Source organism: Pelophylax lessonae (genome assembly GCF_965119305.1).
Source record: "Pelophylax lessonae genome assembly, chromosome: 13".
Taxonomy (NCBI): domain Eukaryota; kingdom Metazoa; phylum Chordata; class Amphibia; order Anura; family Ranidae; genus Pelophylax; species Pelophylax lessonae.
Window position 1 is genome coordinate 7,659,628 of NC_138780.1, and position 26,430 is coordinate 7,686,057.

Here is a 26,430-nt window from a genome sequence, read left to right on the forward strand (position 1 = left end):
TGTAAACTATGTCTGAACAGAGACCAGTTGCATGCACCGCTGGAAACTTTCCTCCCTAGGCCAGACCCGATCCAGCTGTTCCAGCTTCCCCCAACCGCCCCCTGCTGGCCAGGTCAGGAACCCAGATTTGGCCAGTGAGTAGAGAGTACCTGGAGCGGAGCCTGTAATGGGGTTCAGAAGGAGGCCGGGAAGAGGGATAGTGGGAGCGATGCCGATTTTCTGCACCATGGGCTTCTGGTTTGTACTTGCCCCCCGGGCCGAAGGTTGCCAGTAAGCCCCTGATTGCTAATAAAGACAAGGACAGAGCACAGGCCTCCCCCCCCCCACCACAAACTGTGTCTGAACAGAGGCCAGTTCCATGCACCACTGGAGACTATCCCCCCTAGGCCAGACCCGATCGAGCTGTTCCAGCTTCCCCCAACTGCCCCCTGCTGGCCAGGTCATGGACCCAGATCTGGCCAGTAAATAGAGAGTACCTGGAGTGGAGCTTCAGCCTGGAATGGGGATCAGGAGGAGGCTGGGAAGAGGGATAGTGGGAGCGATGCCGATTTGCTCCACCATGGGCTTCTGGATTCTACTTGCCCCCCAAGCTGAAGGTTGCCAGTCAGCCCCTGATTGCTAAGCTTGTTGTCTACTAGGACCCCCAGGTCCTTTTCCATCATAGATTCACCTAGAGGCTGTGTGTGCAGTTCCCCCTTCAACGTCATGCCGTGTTGGAGATTTCCTGCTTTCTGCGACACAGCTTAGAAGACACGCAAGACTGGGCAGTCATTCCCATCTTCCAAGCTTGGCTGCCATGGTAAAGTAGAGCGAGAAGGACGCTTGCAAAATCACGATCGCGCATGTGCGATATTTAGGTAAGGGAAAACAAGGAAGGGTGGAAATGACATCCACAGGGGCTTCAGAAAACAATACTCAAGATGGTGCAGCCTAATCCCAAAAGAAGAATTTATTAAAAACGACTACAGTAAGTAACGAGCATTTCGGATACATTCGATTGGGAAATTATTGTAAGTAATGTTACATATGACATGACATGAAAAGGGCGATACAAAGTGCAGAGTTTACTTCCTCTTTAATGGCACCTCCACTCATCTGCAAATGCATGAAGGTGCCCTTTTTACCTTGATGAAGGTGGAAGACATATCTTTATATTTCACATCGATTTCACATTACTAGCAAATGGATTCCCATCATAGAATATTCCAACTAACCTTGGGACAGGTGACTTATATCGGGGTAAGAAGTGTAATAGCTGTCCTGTGGATGCGGATGCGGATCTGTATCAGTCACTAGAGGAAAAATAGAGTTAAAGTCTTGTAATTTCATAAAAGTGATTAAACATAAGGAAAATAATACGCTCACTAAATTAAAGCATTAGTGCAAAAAAGATGTTATCCTCCATATTGTCCATAATTAGCTAAACAACTTAAAACCATTAAAGGATTATTTTTTCTTTATATGTTTTTTATATATATACACACAGTATGTCACAAAAGTGAGTACACCCCTCACATTTTTGTAAATATTTTATTCTATATTTTCATGTGACAACACTGAAGAAATTACACTTTGCTACAATGTAAAGTAGTGAGTGTACAGTTTGTATAACAGTGTAAATTTACTGTGCCCTCAAAATAACTCAACACACAGCCAATAATGTCTAAACCACTGGCAACAAAAGTGAGTACACCCCTAAGTGAAAACATCCAAATTGGACCCAATTAGCCATTTTACCTCCTCGGTGTCATGTGAATCTTTAGTGTTACAAGGTCTCAGGTGTGAATGGGGAGAAGGTGTGTTAAATTTGGTGTTATCGCTCTCGCTTTCTCATACTGGTCACTGGAAGTTCAACCTGGCACCTCATGGCAAAGAACTCTCTGAGGATCTGAAAAAAATAATTGTTGCTCTACATAAAGATGGCCTAGGCTATAAAAAGATTGTGATGACCCTGAAACTGAGCTGCAGCACAGTGGCCAAGACCATACAGCTGTTTAACAAGACAGGGTCCACTCAGAACAGGACTCACCATGGTCGACCAAAGAACTTGAATACACGTGCTCAGCATCATATCCAGAGGTTGTCTTTGGGAAACAGACGTAGGAGTGCTGCCAGCATTGCTGCAGAGGTTGAAGGGGTGGGGGGTCAGCCTGTCAGTGCTCAGACCATACGCCGCACACTGCATCAAATTGGTCTGCATGGCTGTCGTCCCAGAAGGAAGCCTCTTCTAAAGATGATACACAAGAAAGCCCGCAAACAGTTTGCTGAAGACAAGCAGACTAAGGACATGGATTACTGGAACCATCTCCTATGGTCTGATGAGACCAAGATAAACTTATTTGGTTCAGATGGTGTCAAGCGTGTGTGACGGCAACCAGGTGAGGAGTACAAAGACAAGTGTGTCTTCCTACAGTCAAGCATGGTGGTGGGAGTGTCATGGTCTGGGGCTGCATGAGTGCTGCCGGCACTGGGGAGCTACAGTTCATTGAGGGAACCATGAATGCCAACATGTACTGTGACATCCTGAAGCAGAGCATGATCCCCTCCCTTCAGAGACTGGGCCGCAGGGCAGTATTCTAACATGATAACGACCCCAAACACACCTTCAAGATGACCACTGCCTTGCTAAAGAAGCTGAGGGTGAAAAGGATGGCCAAGCATGTCTCCAGACCTAAACCCTATTTAGCATCTGAGGGGCATCCTCAAAACAGAAGGTGGAGGAGCGCAAGGTCTCTAACATCCACCAGCTCTGTGATGTCATCATGGAGGAGGGGAAGAGGACTCCAGTGGCAACCTGTGAAGCTCTGGAGAACTCCATGCCCAAGAGGGTTAAGGCAGTGCTGGAAAATATTTACACTTTGGACCCAATTTGGACATTGTCACTTAGGGGTGTACTCACTTTTGTTGCCAGTGGTTTAGACATTAATGGCTGTGTGTTGAGTTATTTTGAGGGGACAGCAAATTTACACTGTTATACAAGCTGTACACTCACTACTTTACATTGTAGCAAAGTGTCATTTCTTCAGTGTTGTCACATGAAAAGATAGAATAAAATATTTACAAAAATGTGAGGGGTGTACTCACTTCTGTGAGATACTGCATATCTATTCAAATGTGCTACCAGTTTTAGCAGTGGCAGTAATCAGCATTTGCAAATCTGTGTTAAATTTTAAATATTCTCAAATTTGTAGAACATTACAATGTGTGAATGATTTTGAACGTTGCTGCAATGTGCTGAAGGCAACAAAGAGGAGCGTTGATATGCAGAATCCTGCATGGATCTTTTATGACTAGTAGGAATATAATGACATTGTTACCTGTTACAGTTATTGACAGGCTATGCTTTGGACATAGGCAAGGACAAGAACAACATTTATTTCTGTATTTCCAGATGAGGACAGCAGAGATGATCAAAACCATCATACTCCCAACTATAGCCACAGGAAGTATCTTTAGAAGAAATTCTGTTTGTAGCAAAACAAGAAAAGCATTAATGAGTTTGTAACATTAAAGTAAAGCATGTAAGTAACACAAATAGAGAAACTTCTAAGATGGTACGTAGACGATATGCCGAAACTTGCTCCAGAAGATTTGATGTAACTCATTGTTTGTGGTATGGCTCTATCTGTTTAGACTCACCAAAGTGTTCATCAGAGGTTTAACTCTCTGGCGTCAACCAGAGACATAACTAGAACCTTCAGGGCACCAGTGCAAGAAACCATGAAGGGCCCCCCCTGGAACCCTGGCCGGGGTCCCCCTCTCTCTCACATTCCCATTGGCTGCAGCTGCCATCGTGTCCCTCTCTATCTTGCTTTCCCAGTGGCTTCAGCTGCCACCGTGCCCCTCTATCTCGCTTTCCCAGTGGCTGTAGCTGCCACTGTGCCCCTCCCCATCTAATTTTCTCAGTGCCTGCAGCTGTTACTGTGTTCCTCTCTCTCTCACTTTCCTTGTGGCTACAGCTGCCTTTGTGTCATTTTTCTCTCTCTCTGGCTGCAGTTGTCACTGTGTCTCTCTCTGGGGCTCCAGCTGTCACTATGCCTTTCTCTTTCTGTCTGCACTGTTACTGCAGCACCACTCTTCCTGTGGCATCAGCTATCACTGCAACCCTCTGTCTTTCTTTTTCTGGCTGCAGCTGTCACTCTGCCCCCCTACTCTCAATGACTGCAGTTTTCTCTGTGTTCCCCTTTCTCTGTGGCTGCAGTTATCACTGTGCCCCCCCCTCTCTCTCTCTCAATGGCTGCAGCTGTCACTGTTCCCCCTTCTATCTCCCTTTCTTAGTGGCTACAGCTGTCACTGTGCCTTCCTCTCTTTCTCAGTGGCTGCAGCTGCCACTGTGCCTCTTTCGCGCTCTTTCTTAAAGGCTGCAGCTGCCACTGTGTCCCTCTCTATCTCGCCTTCCCAATGGCTGCCGTTGCCACTCTACCCCTCCCTATCTTGCTTTTCCAGTGGCTGCAGCTGCCACTGTGTCCCTTTCTATCTCATTTTCTCAGTGGCTACAGCTGTGCCCCTCTCTCTCTCTATCTCTCTCACATTCTCGGTGGCTGCAGCTGTCATTGTGCCTCTCTCTTTCTCAGTGGCTGCATCTGTCACTGTGCCTCTTTCTCATTGACTGCAGCTGCCACTGTGCCTCTTTATCAGTGGCTGCAGCTGTCACTGTGCCTCTTTCTCAGTGGCTGCATTTGTCACTGTGCCTCTCTCTCTTTCTCAGTGGCTTCAGCTGTCACTGTGCCTCTCTCTCTTTCTCAGTCGCTGCAGCTGTCACTCTGCCTCTCTCTCTCTCATTTTCTCAGTGGCTGCAGCTGTCACTCTGCCTCTTTCGCTCTCTCTTTCTGGATGGCAGCAGCTGCCACTGTGCCCTTCTCTATCTTACTTTCCCAGTGACTACAGCTGCCACTGTGCCTCTCTCTATCTCGCTTTTCCAGTGACTGCAGCTGCAACTCTTCTCCTCTCTATCTCGCTTTCCCAGGGGCTGCAGCTGTTACTGTGCCCCTTTCTCGCTCACTTTCTCAGTAGCTGCAGCTGTCACTGTGCCTCTTTCTCTTTCTCTGTGGCTGCATCAGTCACTGTGCCCTTTTCTCTTTCTCAGTGGCTGCAGCGGTCACTGTGCCTCTTTCTCAATGGCTGCAGCTGCCACTTTGCCTCTTTCTCTTTCTCTGTGGCTGCAGCTGTCACTGTGCCTCTTTCACTTACTCTGTGGCTGCAGATGTCACTGTGCCCCCTTCTCTCTCTCTTTCTCAATGCCTGCCTCTCTTTGTCTCTCTCTTTGGCTGCAGCCGTCTCTGTCCTCTGTCTCTGTCTCTGTCCTCTGTCTCTGTCCTCTGTCTCTGTCTCATAGGCTGCAGCTGTCACTGTGCCTTTCTCTTTTTCTCTATTTCTCTGTGGATGAAGTTGTTACTGTTCATTACAGTGTGTAAAAATAAATATATTAAGTTAAACATTTACTAACATTGACTAAAAACTGCACTACTACATTTTCGTTCATTTATCAGGTTGTAAAAAAAAAAAGACAACAAAAACATGAGGGTAGGATCAATTTTAGGCACTTACCTTTCATTATCTGGATATAGATCCCATCACTCATCTTCCCCACAGTGTCAGACGCCATTCTCACTTCACAGGTATAATTCCCAGAATCCTCCAGCTGAGCTGACGGCACTCTGTATGTATCAGATACACTGAAATCCTGCACAGTCCGTCCATCTCTGTAGAAGGCAAAGTGCAGCTCTGTGCCGCCACTGAGCGGATCCAGTCTGGTGTCACATGTCACCGTCATTTCACGAAATTCTACTACCCAGTATGAGGCTTTTATTTCTGGAGGAGAGAAGAGCTCTGCAAGGGGTAAGAACAAAGACAATGATGTATTATTGGATATAGGCAGCTGCATGCTAGCTTAATTTCCTCTACTTTTGTTCAATTATTTAGGTTTGTAGACCCAACACATTACAAAGCACTTCACATAGAACACAGAACTACGTCACTCTCTGCCCCACTAGAACCTTTATGGTCCTACATATGGGTGGACACATCCTTCATCTATGAAGTCACTTAACATATTCTAATGTTAATGACTTGTGGCAACTGAAAGTAACTCATACTAAACCAAACCAAACGAAACCTAAGAGGAACATACAAATGGCATACAGCTCATAACCCAATAGGAACTAAACCCTACATACGGTCCTACATATGGATGGACACATGCTTCACCTATGAAGTCACTTAACACATTCTAATGTTATTGACTTGTGGTAACTGGAAGTAACTCACACTAAACCAAACCAAACCAAACCTAAGAGGAACATACAAATGGCATACAGCTCATAACCCAATAGGAACTAAACCCTACATATGGTCCTACATATGGATGGACACATCCTTCACCTATGGAGTCACTTAACATATTCTAATGTTATTGAATTGTGGCAACTGGAAGTAGCTCATACTAAACCAAACCAAACCAAACCAAACCAAAGAGGAACATACAAATGGCATACAGCTCATAAACCAATTGGAACTAAACCCAAGGCCTTCATACGTTGAGATATGGGAACACTTTTTTAGTTTTGTATGAAGGTTTAGAACCCCTGTTAGGTTATTATTACTGTCTGTGACCCTGTTGGGTAGACTCAGCCTTTCTTTTTGTCCCAGTTACCATTGTCACCCATACAGAAAGTGATGATAAATTCCAAAATGTTGAGTTGTTAGACATCTGCATGACAAAAAAAATTGTTTTGTTTAGTTTAGATTCATAAATCTAGTTATTTTGGTTTGTTAAATTTAGTTAATTCATTCAATTGGTATTCAGGATTCATATTCAGAATTCGTATTCGGAATTCCTTTTATGTCTTTTTAAATTTTTTCGAATTTACCAATTTTTTATTTATTTTTTTTATTCAAAGCGTTTGAATCAGTACATTGAATCGATCAAGTTGAAAACTTTAGATTTTTTTTTTTTCAATTCGAATGTGGCAAAGGGAAAAAACAAAATAAAAATCTTCATCAAATGATTACAATGACCCTTGAAATCATCTTTGGCTTTACACATGCTGTCCGTTTGTGCGTTTTTCATCCATCCATTGACGGATGAAAAACAGACATCAATGCATTCCTATGGAAAAACGGATGTAAATGGATGATCATTCGTTTTCATCCGCTTCTGTCAACATCCGTTTTTTTTTTTTTGAACGGATGAAAGCCCCATTTTTCATCCGTTAAAAAAACAGATCGGATGAAAAACGGATGTCAACGGATGGAAAATGGATGACCGGATAAAAAAGGGATGAAAAAGGGATGACAATGGATGACAACAGATGGAAAATGGATGACCGGATGAAAAACAGATGAAAAACAGATAACAATGGATGAAAAAGGGATGACAATGGCTGAAAAGGATGAGAACGGATGAAAAAGGGATGACAACGAGTGGAAGATGAATGACCGGATGACAATGAATGAAAAACGGATGAGAACAGATGAAAAATGGATGGAAAATGGAGGACAGGATTTTAAACAGATGACAACTGATGAAAAAGGGATGACAACAGATGGAGAACGATGACAACGGATAAAAAAGGCATGACAATGGATGACAACAAATGGAAAATGGATGACCGGATGAAAAATGGATGAAAAACAGATGACAACGGATGAAAAAAGGATGACAGCGGATGGAAAACGGATGACAATGGATAAAAAAGGGATAACAACTGATGACAACGAATGGAAAATGGATGTCTGGATGAAAAACGGATGAAAAAGGGAAGACAACGGATGACAACGGATGGAAGATGGATGACCGGATGGAAAACGGATGAAAAACAGATGACAACGGATGAAAAAGGGATGACAATGGATGGAAAACGACGACAACGGATAAAAAAGGGATGACAACGGATGACAACGGATGGAAAATGGATGACTGGATAGAAACGGATGAAAAACAGATGACAACGGATAAAAAAGGGATGACAACGGATAGAAAACGGGTGGCAACAGATAAAAAAGGGATGACAATGAATGGAAAATGGATGAGAATGGACGAAAAAGGGATAACAATGGATGGAAAATGGATGTCCGGATGAAAATGGATGAAAAACAGATGACAACACATGAAAAAGCGATGAGAACGGATGAAAAAGGGATGACAACGGATGACGAGTGGAAAATGGATGACTGGATGAGAACGGATGAAAAACAGATGAGAACAGATGAAAAATGGATGACAACGGATGAAAAATGGATGAAAAATGGATGACCGGATGAAAAACATGAAAAACAGATGACCGGATGAAAAACGGATGACCGGATGAGAACGGATGAAAAACGGATGAGAAAGGATGAGAAAGGGATGACAACGGATGAAAAATGGATGACAACAGATGAAAAATGGATGACAACAGATGAAAAACGGATGAAAAGTTGACGTTGACTGAAAAAAACTGATGACAAAAAAACGCGACTGAACTGATGAAGAGAAAAAGAGAAAGAGAGAATAGCTGTACAGGCGGGTTACAAACAAGATAGGGTCTGTAGGGTTGTTCTTAAGTTTAATTTGTTTGTAAGTCGGAACAGGTACATTTTTTAAGTGTATCCCCAGCCAAAATAATATATTTTTTAAGGTTTTTGATAGCATAGAGAAGGGTTGATACCCCTAAAACATTTGTTTGTTTTGACACATTGACAAGATGTGTCCTGGATTAAAGGGATGAGGTGGCAACCCTATGACTGCTTACCTTCAGGGTGCTTCTTCTGAGCTCCTCACAACCACCAGATGTTTGTAAGTCGGAACAGGTAAATTTTTTAAGTGAAGCCCCAGCCAAAATAATATTTTTTTAAGGTTTTTGATAGCATAGAGAAGGGTTGACACTAGTGTTGAGCGAACACGGACTGTATTATTCGTGCTCGTACCGAATAATTGGATTTTTGTTACCCGAACACGGACCCGAAAACTTTACTGTATGTTCGGGTTTAAAATCCGTGTTCGGTCATTTTATTTCCGGGTTTTTATGTAATGGCGCGCTTCTAATGGCGGGCTTTCAACAGCCAATCAACAAGCGTTTAACTGGTGTGCCTTAAGCCATCCCAGCCATGTCTACTAATGTATTAGTAGCTGTGATTGGCCATCTGAAGCATGTGACCATGTTTTTATAAGTTCGAGAGCCCCAGCGTGCCGCGTCATTCTGCTGTAGTTTAGGGACAGAGCACACATCATACGTGCTGGCTGCTGATTAGGGACGGACAGTGAAAATTTGTATTTTGTCCGAAAATAATGCAGGGACAGGTCGGAGTGCAGGCAGGGCGAGTTATTAGGGCATTTTAGGGCGAGGCTGGAGAATAGGCAGGGTCAGTGTTCTACATCGATTTTGCTGTGTGGGGGGTTGGTTGTGCAGTGCCAGTGAACGATCTTATCGATCATTTTAGGGCGAGGCTGGAGAATAGGCAGGGTCAGTGTTCTACATCGATTTTGCTGTGTGTCAACTTGACACCCCTAAAACGTTTGTTTGTTTTGACACATTGACAAGATGTGTCCTGGATTAAAAGGATGAGGTGGCAACCCTATGACTGCTTACCTTCAGGGTGCTTCTTCTGAGCTCCTCACAACCACCAGATACTGGGTCATGCACACTGCTACATTTACAAGGTGAGATGTCCGCAAAGATTTGAATTTTGTGGCTTGCGGTTACTGCTGAGGGAAGTGCCTACCCAAGTGGGTTGTATTTATGCTCCATAACACCAACCATCTGGTAAGAGGCTTATACTTTGTCTCCTACACGAGGGGGCATTGAGTGGGGTAGTTATTTCCATCTACTGGAATCCCACCACTTTACGTTCGAAATCATTGCACACTGTCAATCTATTTGTCTGGTAAGGAGCCACTCTCATAGGTGGTGGGATCAGGGCTTTTTTTCCAGCGGGAACGCGGGGGAACGCAGTTCCGGCACCTCCAGCACTAAATGTATGTAACGACAAGGGGTGCTGGGGTGTGCTACAGAATCTATTGATAGGGATCTATTTTTGCCTGAGGGGGAGGTCTGTTGTTGCTGTTGGGAATCTATTGTTGCTGGAGGTGGCTTTTCTGTTGCTCGGGGTCAGTTGTTGCTGGGAGGGATCTGGAGAGTCTATTGATGCTAGCTGCGGGTGGGATCTGTTTTTGCTGCTGGGGGTCTATTGTTGCTGGGGGGGTATTTTGTTGCCAGGGGAATCCATTGTTCCTGGCTGCAGGGGATCTAGTTTACTGCTTTTCTTGGTATCGTTAACCAATGTTATACAACAAATGTTCCTTGGTTCTATATTCTCTGAAAGGGGCAGTACTGGGAGGTGGGTGGGGGTTGGAACCAAGGAACGATGATTGGCGGTTGATAGGGCTGAGACAAGGGGGTACCCAGAAAGGAGGAGTTCCTGCACCTATTCTCTGTGAAAAAAAGCCCTGGGTGGGATTCACTAGACACAGTTGGTGTTTTGTCATCCTTTGGGACCTTTTTATTCGTTCACGACACTTGGACTGAATTTTGCCTTATTTCAATTTTGCACTTTTTGTATTCATACCCTGTTTGGGGGAATTTATTTTAATTTTCACGGTTTGAAACACCTTTGTTGGATACAACACTTTAGGACCTTTTGTTGAATATTCACTGTATCTGTTGATCTACATTGCCAAGGTCAATTTATAGTTTTGTCTATTTAAACCTTCACATTTAGCGCACCAGACAGATTTTTTCATTTAACATTTGTTTTGTTGTCTGCTGCTATGTTCAGAAGATTTCACCTCAATTTCTGTCCCGATGACAAATGGATTTTGAAAAATTTGGGTTGTTGTGGAAACAAGGATTGATGATAAAGCTGCAGTGGAGACTCCTTTTTCCCCATGGGAACTCTTATAGGAGTGAATTTTTTTCCTAGGGGGAGATTTCTACTGATTTCCTGTTGTCTCCCTCCATTTGTAAGTAGGAGTGGTTTGTAAGACGGATGTTTGTAACCCAGGGACCACCTGTAGTTGTCTGTTTTCAGACACAAGCTTTGACAATATGACCTGGAAGCTGATTGGTTTCTATACAGAGCTGCACCCCGATTTTACACTATCCAGTTTTAGTAAATCCCCCCTCTGTCTTTGAAAGCTCAAATGAATTGAATGAATCAAATGAATCCTTCAAATTGGGAGGGGGAGAAAGAGAAAGGGAGGAGTCACTGCTCTGACATTCAATCAATAGCTGACACACGTGTCCTTTTTGTATTGCAAGTAGTAGATTTTTTTTTTTTTTAGTTGTACTATATTTGTTATTTATAACACCTTGCTATGCCTCATGTACTCACCTGATTTTCCCATGTCTGTGGCTGAAAAAAATAAATCAAAGATTTTTTTTAGGAATTGAAGATATACATATTTATATCATTTTAATATTTCAAAAAATAATCTCTATTATTTTTACATTGGAATATACAGGTTTAAGAAGTAAGTATACTTGTGTGTGTATCCTCTTTGATATTTGTACAGAGCTTTGCGAGGAATGTTCGCTGCACTGCTTTGTATTGATTTAATTTTTTATTCTTGGAAAATAATTAGTAAAAACTATTGAAACGGATTCTAACTTTAGCTTGTTCAATTACGCTTTGACAGTAAAACCTGGAAGCTTATTAGTTATGATTCTGTATGCACTATTTTCTGTAAATCCCCCCTCCATGTGTTGAGTTAAGCTCTGGACAGGGCCGGATTAAGAGCATCATGGGCTTGGTGCTGAGGATTTTGAAGGGCCTTAAGGGCCGTGCCTTGGCATGCACCCAGAGGAGGAAGGGTGCAGCCATGCATGCCTAATTCAACATGGGATGCTGTCTCTGAAGCCCATAAACACATCCATGCATCGGCAACTGTCCCTCCTTGTCCGGCCTTCGCGCTGTGTGGGGAGGTTCTGAGGGTGCTGCCTGGGGAAACGAGCATAGAAGCCAGACTTCTGTGTTTACAAGTGACAGAAGAGCGGTAACAGTGAATATGGCCAACCCGGGGCCTATATAAAAGGTAGGGGCCTGGAGCTGCAGCTCCAATAGCCCCTACGTTAATCTGGCCCTGGCTCTGGACTCCTTTGAGTAGCTAGTTCAGACTCTTTTCAAAAATGGAGCCACAAAATTCCAAATGGAAATGGGAAGATAGAAGCAAGGTTCTAAGCTAAAATTTACCTAAAGCCGTTAGTGTGGTCATATTAATGACTTTATTTTTTGTGTGTAAGCTTTGCACTTCTTCAAGTGGCTAATTCAGACTTATTTCAAACATGGAACCACAACTTTTCAAATGGAAAGGAATGGTGGAAGCAAGGTTTGAAGTTGAAGATTACCAAAGATCGTAAGCGGTCAAGGTAATGGCGATGATCCCATGTGTTGAGTTAAGCTTGGTGCTCCTTTGAGTAGCTAGTTCAGACTCTTTTCAAACATGGAGCCACAAAATTCCAAATGGAAAGGGATGGTAGAAGCAAGGGTCTAAGCTAAAGTTTACCAAAAGCCGTAAGTGGTCATGGTAATGGTAATGACTCTATTTGTTGCGTGTAAGCTTTGCACTTCTTCGCGTGGCTAATTCAGGATCATTTCAAACATGGAACCACAATATTTCAAATGGAAAGAGATGGTTGAAGCAAGGTTCTAAAGCTAAAGTTCACCAAAGACCAAATAGCTAATTTGGACTCATTTCAAACATGGAATCTAGTGTAGGTGTGCAAGGTTGCCAATCAGATTCTAACTTCAGCTTGTTCAGTTAAGCTTTGACAATAAGTTCGCCAAAGAATGTAAGTGGTAATACCAATATGTGTTGCATGTGGGCTCTGCACTCCTTCAAGTGGCTAATTCAGACTCATTTCAAAATTGGAATCACAACATTATAAATGGAAAGGGATGTTAGAGCAAGGTTCCAAGTTAAAGTTCACCAAAGACTGTAAGTGGTCAATGTAATGGCAATGACCCCATGTGTTGAGTTAAGCTCTGCACTCCTTCGAGTGGCTAATTCAAACTAATTTCAAACATTGAACCACAACATTTCAAATGGAAAGGGTTGGTAGAAGCAAGGTTCCAAGTTATAGTTCACCAAAGACTGTAAGTGGTCAAGGTAATGGTGATGACCCCATGTGTTGAGTTAAGCTCTGCACTCCTTCCAGTATCTAATTCAAACTAATTTCAAACATAGAACCACAACATTTCAAATGGAAAGGGATGGCAGAAGCAAGGTTCCAAGCTAAAGTTTACCAAAAGCCGTTAGTGGTCATAGTAATGACTCTATTTGTTATGTGTAAGCTTTGCACTTCTTTGAGTGGCTAATTCAGACTCATTTCAAACATGGAACCACAACATTTCAAATGGAAAGGGATGGTGGAAGCAAGGTTCCAAGTTAAAGTTCACCAAAGACGGTAAGTGGTCAAGGTAATGGTGATGACCCCATGTGCTGAGTTAAGCTCTGCACTCCTTCGAGTAGCTAATTCAAACTAATTTCATACATAGAACCACAACATTTCAAATGGAAAGGGATGGCAGAAGCAAGGTTCCAAGTTAAAGTCCACCAAAGGCCGTAAGTGGTCAAGGTAATGGCGATGACCCCATGTGTTGAGTTAAGCTCTGTGCTCTTTGAGTAGCTAGTTCAGACTCTTTTCTAACATGGAACCACAACATTTCAAATGGAAAGGGATGGTAGAATCAAGGTTCCATGTTAAAGTTGACCAAAGACCAAGTAGCTAATTTGGACTCATTTCAAACATGGAATCTGGTGTAGGCATGCAAGCTTGCCATTTAGATTCTAACTTAAGCTTGTTCAGTTAAGCTTTGACAATAAGTTCACCAAAGAATGTAAGTGGCAATACCAATATGTGTTGCATGTAGGCTCTGCACTCCTTCGAGTGGCTAATTTAGACTCTTTTCAAACATAGAACCACAACATTTCAAATGGAAAGGGATGGTAGAAGCAAGGTTCCATGTTAAAGTTCACCAAAGACCGTAAGTGGTCAAGGTAATGGCGATGACCCAATGTGTTGAGTTAAGCTCTGTGCTCTTTGAGTAGCTAGTTCAGACTCTTTTCAAACATGGAACCACAACATTTCAAATGGAAAGGGTTGGTAGAAGCAAGGTTTCAAGTTAAAGTCCACCAAAGACCGTAAGTGGTCAAGGTAATGGTGATGACCTCATGTGTTGAGTTAAGCTCTGCACTCCTTCGAGTGGCTAATTCAAACTTATTTCAAACATTGAACCACAACATTTTAAATGGAAAGGGATGGTAGAAGCAAGGTTCCAAGTTACAGTTCACCAAGGACTGTAAGTGGTAAAGGTAATGGTGATGACCCCATGTGTTGAGTTAAGCTCTGCACTCCTTCCAGTAGCTAATTCAAATTAATTTCAAACATGGAACCACAACATTTCAAACGGAAAGGGATGGTAGAAGCAAGGTTCCAAGTTAAAGTTCACCAAAGACTGTAAGTGGTCACGGTAATGGTGATGACCCCATGTGTTGAGTTAAGCACTGCACTCCTTCCAGTAGCTAATTCAAATTAATTTCAAACATGGAACCACAACATTTCAAACGGAAAGGGATGGTAGAAGCAAGGTTCCAAGTTAAAGTCCACCAAAGACCATAAGTGGTCAAGGTAATGGTAATGATCCTATGCGAAGAGTCTAAGCTTTGAAGTTTGACCTCATTGTAGATGAATGGATGCTTTTTTCTATCCCTGTCTCTGGGCTGCTTTCTAAATTTAAAATGCCACCAGCTCACCAAACTGCAGGATGATAAATTAAACCACCCAATAGTCACAGCATGTGTTAAATTTTACATGACATGAACCAACATGAAAGGTTCCTAACAGACAATAACATTAGCAAGTAAAAAAAAAAATACAAATGAGGAACCCGACCTCCTCTAATCATCACATTTAATCATCTGTTTCTAAGTGAAATCTATAACTTGTGGTTTATAGTCTATGTCTGGCTTTGTTGGTGTAATACAAGCTCACAAAACGTCTCTCAGCTAAAAGTCCCATTCCATATATAATTTAAGATATTTGTACTTACACAGTAATATGGTAAAAATGAAGACAGACATGGTGGTCCCATCCAGTACCGCGAGTGGCAGGTATTTGTGTACAACAGAACTTATGACAGGTATTGCACTTCCTGAGCCATTTCTATGGAATATTTCACAACAGGTAAAACCGGTGAGAACACGGGCTGGGGATATTTAGTAAGACAACAAACAGATTTCACTTTAATGTAGTCAGTTTGGGTAAAGTCTAACTCCATCTAAACAAGTGTGTTTTAGTTGGGGTTTCAGTTTGAAAAGAGTTAAAATTGATTTAATTTTTTCTCTCTGTGATTCCATTGGGGGAGATTTTCCCTCACTTCCTGTCCCTGTGACAACACATAGAGAGATGCGGGCTTCATGGAGACAAAAAGGGACGGACCGCAGTTAATGGGCTAGTTCCCCTTTAACCACTTCAGCTCTGGAAGGTTTAACCCCCTTAATGACCAGGTCATTTCTTGCGCAGACGTCACTGCATTGCTTTAACTGACAATTGCGCGGTCATGCGACGCTGTACCTAAATAAAATTGATCTCTTTTTTTCCCACAAATAGAGCTTTCTTTTGGTGGTATTTGATTGCCTGTGCAGTTTTTATTTTTTGCGCTATAAACAAAAAAAGAACCACAATTTTGAAAAAAAAATAAAAAAAAATTTTTTTTTTTACTTTTTTACTTTCTGTTATAAAGCATTCCCAATAAAAAAAAAATTAAAAAAAATCTAAATTTTTTATCAAATTAGGCCAATATGTATTCTGCTACATATTTTTGGTAAAAAAAATCTTAATAAGCGTATATTAATTGGTTTGCGCACAAGTTATAGCGTCTACAAACTATGGGATACTATGGACTTTTTAATTTTTTTAATTGTTTTTACTAGTAATGGCGGTGATCACAGAATTTGAGTGGGACTGCAACATTGCAGTGGACAAATCTGACACTTTTTTGGGGACCAGTGACACCAATACAGTGATCAGTGCTAAAAAAATTCACTGCTACTGTATAAATGACACTGGCAGGGAAGGGGTTAACACTAAGGGCAATCGAGGGGTTAAGTGTGCTCCTAGGACAGACATATCTAGTTTACAACTGATAATCAGATCTGCCAGAATAGCTAAGACAAGGTTAATTATGGTAAACATTAACTCTCCAGCCTCGTCCTTAACATTACTTAGAAGAGTAAGGCTAAAGCAGAACTAAACTCATCTATTTAACAGTTTAAAAAACACAGTTACATTCCCGGCATGCTAAGAATGCAAACTGTCACATTTGCTTGTGCTCTAAATCATCAAATGGCTGCTGTCAGAACTGATCTCAACAGTCTCCTCCTGCCTGTCTAGATCCCCTCCTATATCTCAGCAGTTCCCTCCAGCCTTTGTAGAGCCCCTCCTATATCTCAACAGTCTCCTCCTGCCTGTCTAGATCCCCTCCTATATCTCAGCAGTTCCCTCCAGCCTTTGTAGAGCCCCTCCTATATCTCAGCAGTCACCTCCTGCCTGTCTTAACTGCTTGCCGACCGCTGCACGACTATTTACTGCGGCGGTCAGCCCCTTACAGGCAAAGCGACGTAGTACTACGTCGCTAGCCTGGGAGGGTCTAGGGAGCGAGCGCGCGCCCCCGGAGGCGCGCTCCCCCGCGGTCACTAACCCCCCCGCACGTGTGACCGGTGGACCCGATGTCCCCCGGGCACTCACGATCATCCACTGGAGAGGGAGAAAGGCAGGCGGCTAATGTAAACAAAGCCGCCTGTCATTCTCCCCTGTGTAAAAATAGTGATCATACGGTTCTACTATGTAGGACCGTTGATCTCTGTTCCTACACCTCAAGCCACAGCCAATCACAGTTAGAATCACGCCCCTAGGGACACACATAGCCCCTCCCTCTCAAAAAAAGTTAACCCCTTCACTACCAGTGTCATTTTACAGTAACAGTGCATATGTATAGCACTGATTACTGCAGTAATGTCACTGGTACCCCCAAAAGTGTCAAAAATGTCAGTCAAGGGTCCGATCTGTCCGCCGCAATGTCGCAGTACCGCAAAAAAAAATCACCGCCATTACGCGTTTAAAAAAAACAACAAAAATGACAAAAATCTTTCCCTTTGTTAGTAAACGCGATAACTTTTGCGCAAACCAATCAAAATACGCTTTTTTTGCGATTTTTTTACCAAACATATGTAGCATAAAACAAATTGGCCGAAAATGTTAAAAAATTTTGATTTTTACATTTTTTTGGGGGGATTTTTTATGTAAAAAATTTTGAAAAATATTGTTATTTTTGCAAAATTGACGCTCTATTTTTGTTTATAGCGCAAAAAGTAAAAATCGCACAGGTGATAAAATACCACCAAAAGAAAGCTCTGTTTGTGGGGAAAAAAAGGACGTCAAATTAGTTTAGGTACAGCATCGCACGACTGAGCAATTGTCCGTTAAAGTCACGCAGTGCCGAATCGCAAAATTGGCCCTGGTCAGGAAGGGGGTAAAATCTTCCGGGGCTTAAGTGGTTAAACCTCTCCTATAGTTTAAGACAGTGATTCCCAAACTACGGCCCTCCAGTGGTTCAGGAACTACAATTCCCATCATGCCTAGTCATGTATGTGAATGTCAGAGTTTTACAATGCCTCATGGGATGTGTAGTTCTGCAACAGCTGCAGGGTCATAGTTTGGGAATCCCTGGTTTAAGAAATGACCCCTGCGCTATCACTTAGAAACAGAGAAATCTCTTGAAGGAATCAGGTGTGAAGGACAGGATCTGCTGCAGCTCTCAACTCAGCCTTTCAATTAAAACCGAATCAATCAAAGTAGGTATATAATAATAAAGCCGCACTTATCCTAACATAATTTATATCTAAAATCAATAAATATAAGTGAATAAACAATAAATAATGTGCTTGATCAAATAATAAATGATTAATATATTCAAAGTGCTCCTAGTGCCATCTAATGTGTAAAAATAAAATATATAATAGCATAAATAGTCTGTGAAGTGCAAACTGCTGTGACAAAGGTGCTAAGTGCAAGAAGATTGTATATAAATCCAGGAACGTCAGTACATATACACTCTTCGTCCCAGTGTGACGGCTAACTGTACCTCCAAAATATATATAGTGAACAAAGTGACAAGTGCACAACAGCTGCGTAACAGTAGGATGATAATATGATGTATAAAACTAATAAACAGTGAAATAAAAAAAAATCCAATAAAACAAGTCCATTCAGTGACCTGTAGCAGCTTCAATCATCATGCAGTGAAAGTGGCATTAAATCAGGGTGTGTAAAATCAGGTGAGTGATTCCAGGAATCAACCAGTGAGGTGTAATAAGGAGATGTGCAAAGTTTCTGGGTGTGCTACACCCTTACCTTACTGCTGTAAGGTTACAGCATTTGGATGGTGTCAATCCCGTGTTCCTGTGTGTATCCAAAGGGGATGCTGGGAGGGGGTATTTAAATTGGATCCTATCTGATTTCCACCTTCCAGGGGTGAGGGAGGGAGCTGTTTATGTCCTGTGTGCTCCCAAATGGGGGCAGACAAGCAGAAAAACTTCCTCTGGTGTAGTATTTCACAACATTTATTGACCAAAAAAAATAGCAACTTACAATTAAATTCACAGTAGTCAGTGTATACAGCTGTCCGTTACGAGCGGTCAGTGATGCCGCACTTCCGCATCCAGTCTCTGTCCCTGCGTCTCTACATGTATCGTCACGGCCCACGTGACTTCTTCAGGAAATACTACACCAGAGGAAGTTTTTTTTTTGATGATCTCCTGAAGAAGTCACCTGGGCCGTGACTTCTTCAGGAGATGGTGATGATCTCCTGAAGAAGTCACGGCCCACGTGACTTCTTTAGGAGATCATCACCATCTCCTGAAGAAGTCACGGCCCACGTGACTTCTTCAGGCGATCATCACCATCTCCTGAAGAAGTCACGGCCCAGGTGACTTCTTCAGGAGATCATCAAAAAAAAAACTTCCTCTGGTGTAGTATTTCACAACATTTATTGACCAAAAAAATAGCAACTTACATTTAAATTCACAGTAGTCAGTGTATACAGCTGTCCGTTACGAGCGGTCAGTGATGCCGCACTTCCGCATCCAGTCTCTGTCCCTGCGTCTCTACATGTATCGTCACGGCCCACGTGACTTCTTCAGGAGATGGTGATGATCTCCTGAAGAAGTCACCTGGGCCGTGACTTCTTCAGGAGATGGTAATGATCGCCTGAAGAAGTCACGTGGGCCGTGACTTCTTCAGGAGATGGTGATGATCTCCTGAAGAAGTCACGTGGGCCGTGACGATACATGTAGAGACGCAGGGACAGAGACTGGATGCGGAAATGAAAAAAAAAAATAATTTTCATTTTCCTGTCTGCATTTTATGAAAACGTGTGGCAAAAAAAATATGATTTTCCAAAGACTCATTATTCCTCGCATACCTTGGAGTGTCCACTGTCTTGGTGTTTCATACCTCTAAAAATGTGGTAGGCCATCAAGAAATGAGATGTGTAATGTATGTGTAATTTATGTTCCTTGAAAGCACAAAGGTGCTCTTTGGTTTTTGGTAACCTCTATGCATCTTGGCTGTGAAAAACTCACATGTGGGATCCCCATACTCAGGAGGCATAGCAGAATATGTTTTTCGGCATAATTAGAAGTATGCCTACGATGCGTATGAGACATAACTTGTCAAAATGTGACAACTTTGTAAAAATGTTTTATTTTTTTCATTTTCCCCAAAAAATGTGACAAAAAATGACAACTTCAAAAAAAACTCACCATGCCTCTCACTAAACAATTTGGACTTTCCAAAAAAGGGGTCATTAGGGTGGTATTTATACTCTCCTGGCATTTTAGGGCCTCAAAAAATGAGATAGACAATCAGTACATCAGGACCGATCAGTTTTTAAATTAATTGTATATACCATAAATTGTAGAATCTATATCTTTAACACAGACAAAATGTATTTTGTCTACAATTCTACTATATTAGTAACCCAATTCAGTGTATATTATTTAGTTTTTGTTTTTTTTAGCATTTTCTGTATTTATTTTTTTTCATTTATATAGCAAAAAATAAAAAAAAAGCCCGGTGGTAAATAAATATTACCAAAAAAAAAAAACTCTATGGGGTTGATTTACTAAAGGCAAATAACTGGTGCACTTTGCAAAGTCCAGAGCTTAGTAAATGAGCAGAAGCTCTGCTGACTTTCATCATCCTTTTTTTTTTTCAATTTAAATTTTTTTTATCATTTTACATCATCCAATCATAAGCAAGCAAAAATGCTGTTTTTTTAATTTTCCTTGAACGTGATTGGGTATTCTTTGCAAAATAAATCTTTACCTCATTTACTAAGCTCTGGAACACTTTGCAAAATTCACAGTGTATTTGCCTTTAGTAAATCAACCCCTATATGTCTCAAAAAATGATAAAAAATAGTTGTTATATTTTGCACTATAGTACTTAATTGGCCATTTGAACTCATTTTACCCATCGCTATGTAATATGATAACTGTGCCAAAGGATTGTAATATAAATATAACTGAAATTGACCCACCTATTATGCACTCAATGAAGAATCTTCTACAGCTGATCAAGCTAACCTTATTATGTACGGCCCACTTTACAGATACAAAGGCAATTTTTAATCTAAAAAATGTAAAACATTTACAAAAACAAAATCACTATTTAATGTCACTGAGTGTGATTTTTTTTTATGATTTGGTGCTCTCTTCTTTTTATTCTCTTTTTCTTTTTTTTTTTCAATATATATATATATATATTTTTTTTTAAACAGTCATTTATTTTTTATTTTTTATAGAATCATACAGAACCTTAAAAAATGAAAGATGTACTACACAGACATTTTTTTTCCCTTTTTTGTGTTTTTGTTGTTACATCCAAAACATATATATTAAATACATAAAGAGTAAGGTAAAAAAAAACAGGAAAATTATATTGTACTTTATTATTTTCTTATTTATTATATAGCAAAAAAAAAAAAAAAAACACAAATAATAAAACACATAGAAAATAAAGAAAACTATTTTTATATATTGTTTTTTTTTTTACATATTTTTTTCATGTTAGTACTTTTGCACTATATTTTTCTTACTATAAAACAAGAAAAAAAAAAAAAAGGAAAAAGGAGTACAGTGGGTACGGAAAGTATTCAGACCCCCTTAAATTTTTCACTCTTTGTTATATTGCAGCCATTTGCTAAAATCATTTAAGTTCATTCTTCTTCCTCATGAATGTACACATAGCACCCCATACTGACAGAAAAACACAGAATTGTTGACATTGTTGCAGATTTATTAAAAAAGAAAAACTGAAATATCACATGGTCCTAAGTATTCAGACCCTTTGCTATGACACTCATATATTTAACTCAGGTGCTTTCCATTTCTTCTGATCATCCTTGAGATGGTTCTACACCTTCATTTGAGTCCAGCTGTGTTTGATTATACTGATTGGACTTGATTAGGAAAGCCACACACCTGTCTATATAAGACCTTCCAGATCACAATGCATGTCAGAGCAAATGAGAATCATGAGGTCAAAGGAACTGCCTGAAGAGCTCAGAGACAGAATTGTGGCAAGGCACAGATCTGGCCAAGGTTACAAAACGATTTCTGCTGCACTTAAGGTTCCTAAGAGCACAGTGGCCTCCATAATCCTCAAATGGAAGACGTTTGGGACGACCAGAACCCTTCCTAGAGCTGGCCGTCCGGCCAAACTGAGCTATCGGGGGAGAAGAGCCTTGGTGAGAGAGGTAAAGAAGAACCCAAAGATCACTGTGGCTGAGCTCCAGAGATGCAGTCAGTAGATGGGAGAAAGTTGTAGAAAGTCAACCATCACTGCAGCCCTCCACCAGTCGGGGCTTTATGGCAGAGTGGCCCGACGGAAGCCTCTCCTCAGTGTAAGACACATGAAAGCCCGCATGGAGTTTGCTAAAAAACACCTGAAGGACTCCAAGATGGTGAGAAATAAGATTCTCTGGTCTGATGAGACCAAAATAGAACTTTTTGGCCTTAATTCTAAGCAGTATGTGTGGAGAAAACCAGGCACTGCTCATCACCTGTCCAATACAGTCCCAACAGTGAAGCATGGTGGTGGCAGCATCATGCTGTGGGGGGTGTTTTTCAGCTGCAGGGACAGGACGACTGGTTGCAATCGAGGGAAAGATGAATGCGGCCAAGTACAGGGATATCCTGGACAAAAACCTTCTCCAGAGTGCTCTGGACCTCAGACTGGACCGAAGGTTTACCTTCCAACAAGACAATGACCCTAAGCACACAGCTAAAATAACGAAGGAGTGGCTTCACAACAACTCCGTGACTGTTCTTGAATGGCCCAGCCAGAGCCCTGACTTAAACCCAATTGAGCATCTCTGGAGAGACCTAAAAATGGCTGTCCACCAACGTTTACCATCCAACCTGACAGAACTGGAGAGGATCTGCAAGGAGGAATGGCAGAGGATCCCCAAATCCAGGTGTGAAAGACTTGTTGCATCTTTCCCAAAAAGACTCCTGGCTGTATTAGATCAAAAGGGGGCTTCTACTAAATACTGAGCAAAGGGTCTGAATACTTAGGACCATGTGATATTTCAGTTTTTCTTTTTTAATAAATCTGCAACAATGTCAACAATTCTGTGTTTTTCCGTCAGAATGGGGTGCTATGTGTACATTCATGAGGAAGAAGAATGAACTTAAATGATTTTAGCAAATGGCTGCAATATAACAAAGAGTGAAAAATTTAAGGGGGTCTGAATACTTTCCGTACCCACTGTATGTATTATATTGTACTGTCAATGCATACAATGAAGACATTTCCAAAATAATATTATTAAAAAACAAATAAAATCTTTAATACAAGGTCAGATGTGGAAAAGCCGTGGAATATCCGTGTGACGCCATCTCCATTTCTACATTAAAATGCCTCTGTATTTCTTTCCTTTTAGCTACATCCCGGCTAGCCTATAGGAAAATGGCGGCCGGGGCGGTGGCTCTCCCATTCTGACTGGTAAACAGTAGTGCGGTGTGTCGCTCCGCATCTCCAATCACGGTGAAGAGCCTTTGATGTAGGCTCTTTACCATGTGATCAGCTGTGTCCAATCACAGCATAACCAGGAAGTTCCAATCATCAGCATTCTTCTATTGACGCTGACAGGGGCGGGGGGGGGGGCTGCATTGATAATCAGTGCAGCCCCATCAGTGATGCCCATCAGTGCCCACCTGTGATGCCCACCAATGCCAATCAGTGCCCATAAGTGATGCCTTTCAGTGCCCATCAGTGATGCCTGTTAGTGCCACTTATCAGTGCCGTCTATCAGTGCTCATCAGTGCCACCCATCTGTGCCCATCAAAGATGCTCATTAGTGCCCCCTATTAGTGCTGAATATCAGTGCCACCTATCAGTGCTGCACATCAGTGCCCATAAGTGCTGCATACTAGTGCTTCCTCATCAGTGCCCATCAGTTCCACCTCATCAGTGCTGCCTCATCAGTGCCCATCAGTGCAGATCAGTGATGCCCACCAATGCCAATCAGTGCCCATCAGTGATGCCTTTCAGTGCCCATCAGTGATGCTTGTCAGTGCCGCCTATCAGTGCCCATAAAGGCTACTAATCAGTGCCCCCTATCAGTGACCATCAGTGCCGCCTATAAGTGCTGCACATCAGTGCCCATAAGTGCTGCATACTAGTGCTTCCTCATCAGTGCCCATCAGTTCCACCTCATCAGTGCTGCCTCATCAGTGCCCATCAGTGCAGATCAGTGATGCCCACCAATGCCAATCAGTGCCCATCAGTGATGCCTTTCAGTGCCCATCAGTGATGCCTGTCAGTGCCGCCTATCAGTGCCGCCCATCAGTCCCCAATATTGCCAATTATCAGTGCCCATAAAGGCTGCCCATCAGTGCCCCCTATCAGTGCCCATCAGTGCTGCCTATCAGTACTTATCAGTGCTGCATATCAGTGCCCATCAGTGCTGCAGATGTGTGCTTCCTCATCAGTGCCCATCAGTTCCACCTCATCAGTGCCGCCTCATCAGTGCCCATCAGTTCCACCTCATCAGTGCCGCCTCATCAGTGCCCATTAGTTCCACCTCATCAGTGCCCATCAGTTCCACCTCATCAGTGCACACCAGTAAAGGAGAAAACTTACTTATTTACAACAATTTTATAACAAAAGAAGAAAAAACGGAAAATTTATATCAAATACTTACCGTAATTTTCCTTTCCTGATGGACTCCATGGCAGCATACGTATCGGGTTTGGCCCCGCCTCCAAACCTACCCATAGGACCTCACTCCCATAAATCTTTGCTCCTGTTCAGCACACGTGTTCTGTAACTATCCTCCACAGAAATCCGGGAGGGAACTCCTGCTGCCATGGAGTCCATCAGGAAAGGAAAATTACGGTAAGTATTTGATATAAATTTTCCGTTTTCCTGACAGACTCCATGGCAGCATACGTATCGGGAAATAACTCGCCGTACACACAGGGTGGGCAGGTGCTGAACAGAAAAGTTTTAATGCATTTTGTCAAACAGACAGGACTTGCAAACCAAAATTCACAGAAGAAAGAGCCGCTGGCTCAACACAGTAATGGGATAAGAAAGTGTTAATAGAGGACCACGATGCTGCTCTGCAAATGACTTCAGGAGCCACATGTCTGGATACTGCCCAGGAGGTAGAGATGCTCCGCGTCGAATGAGCTGTAACTACTGCTGGAGGGGTCAAGCCCTTAGCCCTATAAGCCCACTGGATGGTCTGGATGATCCAAGAGGAAATGGATCTCGTCGAGGCTCTTGAACCTTTGTTTTTTCCATAAAAGGTAACGAAAAGATGTTCTGATTTTCTGAAAGAGGAAGTGGCATTTAAATATCTCTTAATACACTCTCCAACATCCAGCGGATGAACCGAAGATTCTTCCTCTTCCTGTCTAAAGGTTGGTAATACTGTTTCTATGTTTTCATGGAAGACAGAGGTCCTTTTTGGTCTCGCATCCAGCATGGGGATGAGCACCACTCTGTCAGGAAAAAAGGTTAAGAAAGGCTCTTGTGTCCCAAAGGACCCAATTTCCGACACTCTTTTTGCTGAGGTTATAGCCACCAGAAACACTGTTATCAGTGTAAGCTCTCTTATGGTCAAAGAATCAAACATGTCTTGAATTTGACTCGCCAGGAAATCCAAAACTAGTGGCAGATCCCACTTGGGAAACCTGGGTTTTCTCTGAGGTCTGATTCTCACTGCCCCTTGGAAGAACTGACGAATTAGGGCATGAGTGGCCCAGGAGATCCCTGTAAAAGCAGAAATAGCCGAGACCTGGACTCTGAGCGAACTCACTGATAGAGGCAAATCCAGTCCTGATTGGAGAAAGCTCAATACATCCTGGATCTTAATTGAAGATTGAGGATCAGGCCTTGTATTCAGTTGTGCAGAAAATTTTTCCCAGATTCTCTGATACACCCTGTTCGTTGAGCTTCTTCTAGCACTAAGTAATGTCGAGATTGCCGTTTCTGGACAGCCTAAAGCCTGTAACCTCCTCCTCTCAACATCCAGACCTTGAGATGTAAACGGTCTGGGCATGGATGGAGTACAGACCCCTGGGACAACAGGTCCGGTCTGAAGGGTAGCGGGATTGGATCTTGGACACTGAGTAGCGTCAGAAGGGGAAACCATGGCCTGTTCGGCCAGAAGGGAATCACCGCCACTACCTCCACTGGCTCCGACCTGAGTCTCCGAAGGAACTGCAACACAATCGGAATTGGTGGGAAGGCGTATGCCCTGTGGAATCTCCACTGATCCGAGAGTGCATCTATCCCTGATGCTTGTGGATCTCTGAATCTTGAGTAGTACTTCGGCAGTTTGTGATTGCAGGGGGAGGCGAAGAGATCTACCTCTGGAGAAAACCCCAATGTTAGGATCCAGTCGAACGTTTCCTTGTGAAGGGACCACTCGTTGTTGTCCAGATCCACTCTGGACAAGAAGTCTGCTTTGACATTCTGGACTCCTGGAACATAAACCGCTGAAAGATTCGAGAGATTTTTCTGTGCCCAGGACATAATCGGCTCCACTTCCCTCAATAGGGACCAGCTGCGTGTACCCCCTTGTTTCCTGATGTATGCCACTGCTGAGGTGTTGTCCAGGCGCAGCATGACAGGTTGGTCTTTTGTCAGGTGAGCAAATGCTCGAAGAGCTTGGAATGCTGCTCGGAGTTCTAGTATGTTGGATACTATTCCTCGAGTGGAAAACTCCCACCTGCCCTGTGCCACCTCCGACAGACAGTGGGCACCCCAGCCTATGTTGCTGGCGTCCGAGGTAACCACTACCCACGGAGCTGGTTTCAGAGAGTGGCAGTTCAGCAGGTGGTCTCTGCATAGCCACCAAGGAAGACTCGCTCTCATT

At 42.5% G+C, this 26,430-nt stretch overlaps 2 protein-coding genes across 2 annotated transcripts in view; both read right to left on the reverse strand.

The window, feature by feature from the left end:
• Positions 1–26,430, reverse strand: part of LOC309569900 (sialoadhesin-like) — a gene marked incomplete at both ends in the record, with an annotated part of 435,740 nt that overhangs the window by 278,200 nt on the left and 131,110 nt on the right. The gene's annotated exons all lie outside the window — the stretch shown is intronic.
• Positions 1,210–5,884, reverse strand: LOC309569791 (Fc receptor-like A; the record flags this gene model as incomplete). The annotated part of the gene is made up of 3 exons (XM_082275795.1): positions 1,210–1,292; positions 3,318–3,464; positions 5,548–5,884. 3 exons carry the CDS (start codon positions 5,882–5,884, stop codon positions 1,210–1,212), a joined length of 567 nt encoding a protein of 188 aa, XP_082131921.1.